Source organism: Nicotiana attenuata, chromosome 3 (assembly GCF_001879085.1).
Source record: "Nicotiana attenuata strain UT chromosome 3, NIATTr2, whole genome shotgun sequence".
Taxonomy (NCBI): Eukaryota; Viridiplantae; Streptophyta; class Magnoliopsida; order Solanales; family Solanaceae; genus Nicotiana; species Nicotiana attenuata.
This window is the reverse complement of record NC_031991.1, coordinates 57502155-57513000: the sequence shown is the minus strand read 5'-3', so window position 1 is coordinate 57513000 and position 10846 is coordinate 57502155. Positions and strand designations below refer to the sequence as shown.

Genomic DNA, 10846 nt, shown 5'->3' with positions numbered 1-10846 from the left:
ATGAGGTGACGATGGCATTACATCGATCCCATTGACTTCCCAATTCTGTACCAAAATCTTCCCTCGATGTCGATCCGTCAACTAGGCATAATTTGTTCTTCCCTAGCAATGCGACTCATCGCACGGCTCCACAAAGAATAGTTTTCCATTCCTGTCAAAATTAATCCCACCGACATGGATCCAGGACCGTCTGAAGGATGGAGGTAAAGAGGATGATTATGATCCAGTATAGTCGTGCTTCCGACCACTCCAGTTCCAGATATAGCTCCAGCATTCACATTCGTGGTTGAATCTTCAAGAATTGCCATTGAAATACGAAAAATTAGGGTGTAAGCTTTTGAATTTGAGTAGATCCTCTCGAATTTTTCTTCAACTGCTCGAAAAATTCCCTAGAATCACTCGTTAATACTGCTCTGATACCATGATGAATTTATCAACGGCATGCAATTAGAAATCGAAGATTAGGAAGAGAGAAATTTTGAGAGAGAATTTTGAGAGGAAGAACTCTGCTCTTTCTTTCAATTGCAGAGAGAATGAAGACGACTAAACAGTGTAAATAGAAAAACTGTACTTAACTACTCTAACCAACTAGTGGGGCCCAGCTGTAAACTAATTGCAACTAAATTAACTTAACTAACTATGGTTAACTACTAACTATAACTATATCCTTTTCATAACTCTAATTTCGGAAGTAAAATCCATGATTGTTATCAATAACCGTCAGCAATTCTGTCGGTTCCGAAATTCATGCCACGATCCTCGACCAATCACGGATATCTTGCTCTTTCCGTTACTAATCTATCCCCGATGTTACTCGAAGTCTATCTCCCCTGGCTTCGATTGATACCAACCTCGATCTCGAACTCGATGCCTTAGCTCTTCGATGCAACGTCCTTGTTTCGATCAAATAGTGAAATCGGGTAGCCCCGATTTCTACCGTACACAGATACAAAGTTGAGAAACCTTAAAATAAACTATTTCTTGGAAACTACTTACAGTGTTAATACAAAATGCAAGTAATTTCTGTATAAAAAACCTATGATATATTTTCCTGATGGGTCAGAGGAGCCTAGAAATTAGAATATTAGTTTCTGGCGATCTATGTTTAGGTTGAAGAATTTGTCATTATGGATGCTACTAGAAAATTAATAGGGAAGAGTTGTTGACACAGTGGAAAGGGCCATAGTAACCTGGCATTTAAATGTCATTAAGGACCCACAGATTGTGGGATTAGCATACTTCCTAAACTTAAATCAATCACTTTTTCTCTCTGCCAGACTGCCAGTAAAGCAAGGCGTTCCCATCAGCTTAACGACGAACTAATTAACATAAAAATCACCATCTTTCTCTTCTATATATTCTACTAACTACTAAGCAGCTGAGCGATCATTTCCAATCCTCATTCCAAGATTTCCATCATTAACGTCTCCACCGATGCTTTTCTAAAAAACGTCTAATATTGTACTCGGAAAAAGAAAAGATTCAAATACTTAATAGTCCAATTTATTAATTGGCGTGTGGTTTGCTAGCCTTGCAATTCTTTTTTTTAGTCTTTTAGGTCTCTTTTGGTACGCTGGATAAGGAATAATTAATCCCAGAAAGTTTATCCCATGTTTGATTGAGAGAAAATTGCGGTATAATTAATCGCGGCATTAATTATTCCGAGATTGTAGTATTTTTTTATCCCATGAAAATATGGAATAACTAATCCTAGGATAACTTCTTTCCAACCAAACGATCTCTTAGTATTTGGAACCCGCCAACTCTTCCGGTCCGTAGGGTCAATTTATAGCGGAAGCGTCCCTTACGAGGAATTGGTTTATTCTCAAAGTTTAATCCCAAATCTCTAATTAAAGATAAATAAATCTTATTTATCTCGTTATATGCTTAATTGTTCCCCTTTTGAAACAATATAAAAGTATATCCATGTCCAACTTTTTAAGACAAATCAATCTCTTCCACTCTTCCCCCGTCTAAATCGTAAAATAAAAACATAAAATTGGAAAGAGAATAAAAAGAAGTCAAGTTTACACTATATGTGGCATTTTTTATATGGTGAGATGAATTTTATAGTATGCGTGATCAGAGAATCATGCCTAATTTTTGGACCAAAAGAGTATAGAAACAATGATTGAAAAAGGCCATTGTCTATCCTAACATATACTCTTCCCACACCCATGGCCCCAGTCCCCAGCCCAACCTCTCTTAAGTCTTGTCCCTTTTCCATCTTTTTTTCCTTTTTTTTTTCTTTTTGATGTTGAAACGACCAAGGCTGCTAGTATATATTAACATGCTAGGGTTAGGTTTATATTCAGAAGACTAAGCTTTATTTTCAAGCTCTCCTTTTCAAAGTAAAGAATCCCGTAGAAGAACTCAATCTAAAATCAGTCTCCTTATCTATATAAGTCAAAGTTCAAATAGGGTTTTTTCAGAATGATGAAAAAAAGGCAAGTGGTTGTGAGAACAGACGGATCGAGAAGGAACATCGGAGGTTCCTCGACTAGGAACATACGCTACGTTGAGTGCCAAAGGAACCACGCGGCGAATATCGGAGGCTACGCCGTAGACGGTTGCCGTGAATTCATGGCGAGTGGAGAGGATGGGACGACCGCCGCCCTTACATGCGCTGCTTGCGGCTGCCACCGGAATTTCCACAGGAGAGAAGTCGATGGCGGCGAAGTTGTTTCTGAGTGTTGATTTATTATGATGATCATGTTTCGTCCAAGATTTATGAAAAAGGAAAGGTGAGTTAATTTTTTATGTATCAGATCAGTCTATTATAGTAGTAGTTTATTATTTGTGGTTTGAGCTTGAATATTTGTGTATAATTGTTGTACAAAATTGATGAATTCCAGCTGAAAGAATCTTTCTTGTAACTCAAACAAGATATATTAAATACGAATCAGAAGATTTTATATTGAAGTGTTTGATTATTTTTTCTTTTTCTCTTGCTTCCTCTGCTAATAAGGATCAAATCGCAACTTCTTTAATAACTGTATCTAGTAGTTAGAAAGAGCAAGCTAGAAACTGATCCTCAAGTTCCAATAATTAAATCCGAATATACATAAGAGTACTGAAAATTGTTTTACAATTCTTTCTACATTATTTTGACTTCAACTTGGAATAGAGATATTGAAAAACTTATTTGAAAAATATTTGAAGTGGAATAATTGTCACTAACGAACCTTCTAACTTTATTTCCAATGGAAATTCATGTCTAATGCCAATTTCAAGTTCCAAATTCTTTTTTTTTTTTTTTTTTAACTTCGACTTCAAATATTCATTTTTTAATTGCAACCTAATATTTGTCCAAACGGGCTTAGTCCACGATTTCATTAGCACCTTTTGCATGTACATTTGAGCCAAAAAACTTAGTTAGAGTCCTTTATTTAGGGAAGACAAAACCCTGGCTAATTCAAGAAAATAGCGCTATGATTTTACCTTAATATGCGCTTAAAATAAAATATATCGCTAATAAAGAATATTGATGAATCATGAGGAAACTTCATCTCTATCAATTCCATGGTGTACAAGACAGATAATATGTCTCCTTTATGAAGCTGCAACAGATAGTTTCCAGTTCAGCCAGGCATTATAATAGAGTGAGTTTTTTGGAGCTTTTGGTGCTCAAAGGAACCAAAAGACAGATAAGTAAAAATAATCCAATCTTTAGCTCATATTCTATTGCTCCATTAAACTCTCTGGCAGACAATTGGAGGAACACAATTTTTTATCAAGTTGCATCATTTCGGCTTTGCAGAAGTGATCGTTTTATTTATCAACTCTTCTAGGCCCACATATCTACTCATGTTTTCTTGCCATAATGCAAGTCTTCTTACTAATTAATTAAAAAGCTGACTAAAGTCTAACTACAAATAAAATAATGTCGCTCAAGTGATCCTCATGTTCCTCGAAACGAAATATTAGAATATGAGAAAGCAAAAGTTAAAGAATAGAATATGTTAGGTGATTCTACATAAAATCATGGTGGATCATACACTTAATTTCCTTAATGACTTTTTGACTCCAAATTGGATTTATTTAATCATTATTAATCTCTAAAGAAAGGATGATGAGACAAAGCAAAGATCATGGCCCAGGCTCTGATCTAGTGGTTAATAGCGCAACCAACCGCCGTTCAAAAGAGATCCCGAAGGCTCGAACTTTTTGCTAGCTTTGAAAGATGGGCCGAAGGAAATGCTTAATATGTAAGTTAGGCGCATATCACATATTTGAATCCAAGTGATTAAGAGCGCAATGCTTAACATGTAGGTTAGAAGAGAGGAAGATTTAGATTCAAAGAACTTGGAGATTTTTAAGTCATTCAAACTTTCCAACACTGAAATCATCTAAATTCTTGACGACTTCCCTTGTCATTTATAAAATAGGTTTTCCCTTTTCTTTTTGGTGTCATGTCGAACTTTTTTATTTTGGTTGTGTTGTAGAAACTGTGGCACTGCACAAAAGAATGGCGTGGAATCACTCAAAAGAAAAATGAGTAGTTGAGAATGACTCCACGTTGCAATTTACGACAATGGATTTAACTAAGTTTTTCCACTTATCTTGGCAATATATACTTACATTCTAAACATATTGCTGAATATTTTTTCACTTTGGTTTGTTCGCCCATCTACAAGAGATTTAGATGGGCGAAAATAGCTGAAAGTATATATAACTCGTCTTCAGCAGGTCTTAGATTTGATATGAAAAACAAAGGATGAAACTTTACACCACGTTTTACAATATGCTAACAATGGAAAAGTTTGTCTTTTTCTTAATTTTCTAAAATCTAAAGCTAGAAGCTGAAACATAAAGAAAAGCTTGAGATGATTTGGTTAGTTTATTACAGATAAAGCAACAATATTCAATTGATACGACGCCGCCGGGTGATTTGACATGAGGCCACTTATGTTGGTTGGTTTATGTGGTTTTAACACTGCGTGATGAGATAAAAGACCCACTTAATTCTGCCTCTTAAGTTTCAATTTCAACTTCGTTTAAACAGTTGTTTCCATTGACCTTGAGTAATTAATAGTGCAAATAAACATACCAAAAATCTGCATCTTTATAAGGCGATCATTTTTCTTTAATTTAATATAGTATTAGAATTCGATGAACTGCAATTATTCAAGATTTACGAACGCTTACAAAGTCATGTTATGTTCGGTAATCTTGTGAATAATCACTAAGGGTGTGTTTGGTAGGAAGGAAATGTTTTTCTTGAAAATATTTTTCTAGAAAATATTTTTATGGGAAATGAGTGGTTTTTCATTTATTTTTCTTTATTTGGTCGGTAAATGAAAAATATTTTCCGAAAAATATTTTCTAGTGTTTGGCTAGAGAGTAAAAATTTTTCTTTTTAGGAAAATATTTTTTTATGCTACTTTCCTTACCCCCTTCCCCCATCCCCATGTTTCCTTGCTCTCCCCCCTCCCCCTCCCCCAAATACCCAATGTTTTCATGACTCTATTTTTTTCAATAATTTAATTATTCTTCTAAAAAATTCACACAAATCCAAAGGAACTAATGTGATGCTTTACTTTTTTACGCAAAACAACGTTGAAATTTATGCTCCATAACTATAAAGAAATTACTCTTTTTTTGGTTGGAAAAGAAAATACTCTTTATACAACATAAAAATAAAGTAATCATTTTATTGAAATAAAAGAAAATACTTTTTCTACATCATGAAAAGAAAATACTCATTTTGTTGAAATGAAAAAAAATATTTTTTTTTACATCATGAAATGAAAATACTTTTTTTGCTCAATGAAAGAAAATACTTTTTCTACATCATAAAAAGAAAATACTCATTTTGTTGAAATGTAAGAAAAGACTTTTTCTAAATCATGATAAGAAAGTACTTTTTTGTTAAAATGAAAAAGACACTTTTTTATATTTTGAAAAGAAAATACTCATTTGTTGAAATGAAAAAAAATCCATCTATAACTTGAAAAGAAAGTACTATTAATAATATTTTTATTTAGGATGGGGATGAGGGTGGGGGCGAGGGCGAGGGTAGGGGTGGGTTGGGTTGGTGGGGATAGGGAATAGGGTGGGGAAAGTTGAAAAAGATTTTTGGAAAATGTTTTCCCTTCTCTTGATAGGGAAAACATTTTCCTCCAATTGATGATAAAAATATTTTCCAAAATATTTAAGCCAACCAAACATGCATAAAATGCAAAACAGTTTTTGAAAAATATTTTCCTTCGTACCAAACACACTCTAAGTGCAATATCAAAGAACGATTCCACGTCGGAGTATTGAATAGTTGAGCACTTGAGTGTTACCAATGGAATTGTTATCAAGCAAACAGCTCTCGTGCAAGCCTTCTATCACTTAACCTGAGACTCAACACTAGATAAACACCGACGTGTTTGCATAGAGCGTATTTGTTTGGGCGTTATTAGATATCTTTTTTACCATTTAATTGAAGTCTTCCAATAATTGACTAATTAACTATTTAGCTGGGAAGATAAAAGCAAAGGAAAGAAATCAGGTAGAGCTTTTCCAAACGTACGTTGTTCGATTCTTGCTATGCGTTTTTCTCCGGAAAGATGATATTGTATAGCCGTTCTTAAAATAATAGTCAAATTTTTATTTTGTATATGTATACATTAAGTATGTTATGTGCAAAAATTATATAAATTTTATACACTTTTTTCGAATACCGAATTTAATAGTTTCTATCGCGGGCTAAAATTAAAAATAAAAGCCCTTTTTCTCACTTTAATTTCTCCACCTTGGGCCACAAAAAGAGATGAGGAGAAAGAAAGAACCACAATCTGTTGCATAACATTCACTTGGTCAAAATACTTGTTCATGTGGACAGCCAAAAATTAGAATTCTTAACTTATGGCTTTAGTCATAAAAGTCACTTAAAACAAGCCCATCTAAATAGGCTCTTTAATTGGTAATCGACTAGTAGTATCTAGCAAATGACACATTTGGCCGGTCGATCAAAAATATCAGGGAAAATTTCATATTAAAACAATTGGTCTGCCTCCTTTTCAACTTTATAGCCTATATTTCAATTTACAATTGAGTAGCCCAAAAATTATAGGCCCATATCTGAAAAAGGGGCGTTATTTTCGTTTTTTGGGAGTAAGAAGCGGGATTTTCTGCATTTTCTCTGATTCTTTCCAATCTTCTTCCCCAAATGCTTCAAAAATGAGATCTTCCGATCAATGCAACTCCAAAAATCCTAGAATTTCTTCTTCATCTCAAATTAACAACAAATCAAACACGAAAAGTAAAATTCGTTTGCTGCAAATCAGCGCAATTTTCGTTTTTGCTGCAATTTTGATTTCAATTTTTTTTTCGATGGAGATTTTTCCAGTTTACGTTCTTCATAGTGGTGAATGGGAAGAAAACAAGTTTATCAATTTCGTCAGCGATTGTGTAATAATCGAGTCGACATTCACCTACAACAATTTAGTTGCAGCTATTTCGGAACAGATTAGGATCGACAGTGAGTTAAACACAATAGAGATTAACTTTCTCCCAAATGTTGGTTTGCCACCGATCCTGATTTACAACGATACAGGTGTGAAGGTGTATATCGAATTAAAGAAGAAAAACTTGAATTTCACTGAATATCCGTTGTTTGTGACAGTGAAAGAGATTTATGAAAATCGTTTGGTTCCTACAAGTTCTAGTTGTGTAGTTGCTACAAGTTCCAGCTGTTTGGTTGCTACAAGTTCAAATTCTAGAGATGTATCAACAATTGATAGCACTGAGATTATTGATATCAAATTTATTAAAAACACGAAATTTAGTGAAAACACGGGTATAATAGATGATATATTGAACGAATTTGTTGAGGAAGATCAAGTTTATAAGGATAAAGAGACAGTTGTCAGTGTGATGAAGAACTTGGCTGTACGTGAGAGGTTCCAATTCAAGGTGAAGAGATCAAGCGCAACAAGGTATGTAAATAATTGTATATTCTGTTATATATATGTATAAAGTAGTATATATTTGTATATAGGTATTAAAATTAGTATATATGTAGTTATGTTTTTGTATACAAGTGTATTTAGAAGTTGAATGATCTTTAATCCTAGGTATCACCTTATGTGTATGGATGACAATTGTGCTTGGAGTTTCAAATCTTCTGCCGTTTTCAAGGCAAACATATTCAAAGTGAGAAGTTACAATAATAATCACACATGCGGCTATGGTGAAAGATACTTAACACAACGTCAAGCTACTTCGGGTGTAATTGCTAGTATAGTCAAGGACAAGTATGTTAATCCAAAAAAAGTTTACACCGCAAATGATATAATAGAGGACATACAAAAGCAACACGGAATTGAGGTGAGCTACATGAAAGCATGGAGAGCTAAAGAGATAGCAATGGCAATGATAAGAGGGAGTCCTAGTGATTCATATAAGGAGTTGCCGAAGTATTTTTATATGTTAGAGCAAACAAATCCAGGAACGGTTACAAAGTTGCACAAATCAGAAGATGGATGCTTTCTTTATGCATATGTTTCGCTATATGCATCTATCAAGGGCTGGGAGCATTGCAGACCGATAATGGTTGTTGATGGAAGTTTCCTTAAAGCAGCATATAAGGGTACCATATTGACTGCTTGCACACAAGATGGAGCTGGTGAGTTGACTGCATCTATGTTGTTTCTGCAGTTTGTATAATGTTTTAGTTTCATGTATAAAAGTGTATAGGATTTCATAGCTGCTGTTTTTATAAAATTTGCAGTTGGTATAAATCTGTATAATTGTGTATAAGATTTGTATAAAATTTGCAGTTGGTATCTGCAGACTAATTTGCTGTCTGAATCCTAATATCTATTTTGTATAAACAGGAAAAATCCTTCCACTTGCATATGCAATTGTAGATTCAGAGAATAACAAATCTTGGGAGTGGTTCTTTGTCCAGATAAAGGGTACTTTTGGAGTTAGGGAAGGGATGTGTATAGTTTCAGATAGAAATGAAAGCATCTTCAATGCCACAAAAGCTGTGTACCCAGAAGTACCACATTGTATTTGCATGTTTCACTTGTGGCAGAATGTAAAGCGCACATTCAAGAAACATCACAAACAATTGAAGGATATCTTCTTTGCTTTGGCAAGAGCTTACACGATAGAGAAGTTTGAGTACCATATGACAGAGATGTGCAAAATTGATCCGAGAGTGCAGCCTTACTTGTTCGAAATTGGATACGAAAGGTGGTCTAGGGCATATTCCAAAGTGAAAAGGTCGATGGTAATGACTTCCAATATTGCAGAGTCAATTAATGCAGCAAACAAGGATGCTAGAGAGTTACCAGTAATGCGATTGCTGGAGTACATGACAAATTTGCTACAACAGTGGAACAACAAAAATGAAAAAGTGCAATGGAGACATCTACAGAGCTTGGCGAAAAGTACGACAAACTCCTTCGGGAAAATCTGATTGCATCGGAGCAAATGACGGTAAAATGAATCAAATATAATGATGCTTGGCACTGCTGACTTGCATTTTACTGCTTGTATAAGGATGTATATCTCTGTATAATAATGTATAATGTTCTTTAACTTTTTTAAAAAAAAAAAAAAACTTTTGCAGGTGAGGCCTGCTACGGAGCAGTTATATACTGTGTTTGAAGGGGTAAGGAGAAACATAGTGTGCCTTGAAGAGGGAACATGCAGTTGCGGAAAATTTCAAATGGATGAACTTCCATGTCCGCATGCTTGGGCGGTTTTGAAGAACCAGCAGCTGAAACCTGGCCAGTATTGCTCTTTTTACTACAAGAAGGATAAACTCCTTAGAACTTATGAATTTCCAGTGAATCCGATGCCAGATGAGAGTCTATGGGTAATCCCAACAGAGGTGATGGAAGATGTGGTCCTACCACCTAAAGGGAGAAGGAATGCAGGAAGGCCAAGAAAGGAAAGACTCAAACCTGCTTCAGAAAAAGAGTCTAAGAGGGCATTTTCATGTTCTGTGTGTGGACAAGGTGGTCACAATAGAAAAACATGTAGGAATCGACCAAAATAGCTAGTTGAAAACAAAACGCTTCCTATTACATTTGTTGTCATGTTGAGTAGTTAAGTTTCACAAACAATAGAGTTACAAATGTTGATTAGTTAAGTTTCACAAGCAATTGACATGTTTCATTATACATGTTTTGCTTATCCAATAATAGTGTCTTCCTATTTTTAATGGTACTAAATATATTGATAGATTGTAGAAATACAAAACAGGACTGCAAACAATCACTGGTATTACATGTATACAGATGTATAAATGAGAGTATAAGTTTGTATAAATTTGTATAACTATGTATATTATTGTATACATATGTATAAAACCTGCTACATTAACAAAACTGCAACCATAATGAAAATNCACCCACAACTCCCTTTCACGTCCTGGGACGACTTCTCTCAATAATATACAATGAATAAGTTGATTTTGAATTTTAAATTGAGGGAGGTCCAAGAAGTACCCAAAACAACTAGCACGGAACATTTGAAGCTGCGTGTCAGTCAAATATTGCTTCAAAATGCTCACAATCTCAGTCTCGGTATGGGAGCTAATCCTGTTGTGGAAATAATCAACTGGTTGTATATAGAAGTCCCCAACCTTACATATGAAAAAATAACAAGAAATAGATCAGGAACAAAAACTATACTAAAACATTTTATAAAAATGTATAAGTAAGTATAGCAGTACTTGTATAAAGATGTATAAACAACTGTATAACTTTGTATAAAATTGTATAAACATGTATAAATTAATAGCAACATAGGGAATACCTTCAACTTAGCTTTTCTCTCATTCAATTTGCAGCGAATAGCAAACCTTTGTTCTTTCGATAAGGAATCAAGGCCACTATCA

At 34.5% G+C, this 10846-nt stretch overlaps 2 protein-coding genes across 2 annotated transcripts; both read left to right on the top strand.

The window, feature by feature from the left end:
• LOC109224669 (mini zinc finger protein 3-like) lies at positions 2180 to 2886 on the top strand. Its single transcript, XM_019389203.1, has one exon. It carries the CDS (start codon positions 2434 to 2436, stop codon positions 2695 to 2697), a length of 264 nt encoding a protein of 87 aa, XP_019244748.1. The 5' UTR covers positions 2180 to 2433; the 3' UTR covers positions 2698 to 2886.
• Positions 7324 to 9418, top strand: LOC109224395. The gene is made up of 3 exons (XM_019388977.1): positions 7324 to 7928; positions 8067 to 8617; positions 8829 to 9418. Exons 1-3 carry the CDS (start codon positions 7324 to 7326, stop codon positions 9416 to 9418), a joined length of 1746 nt encoding a protein of 581 aa, XP_019244522.1.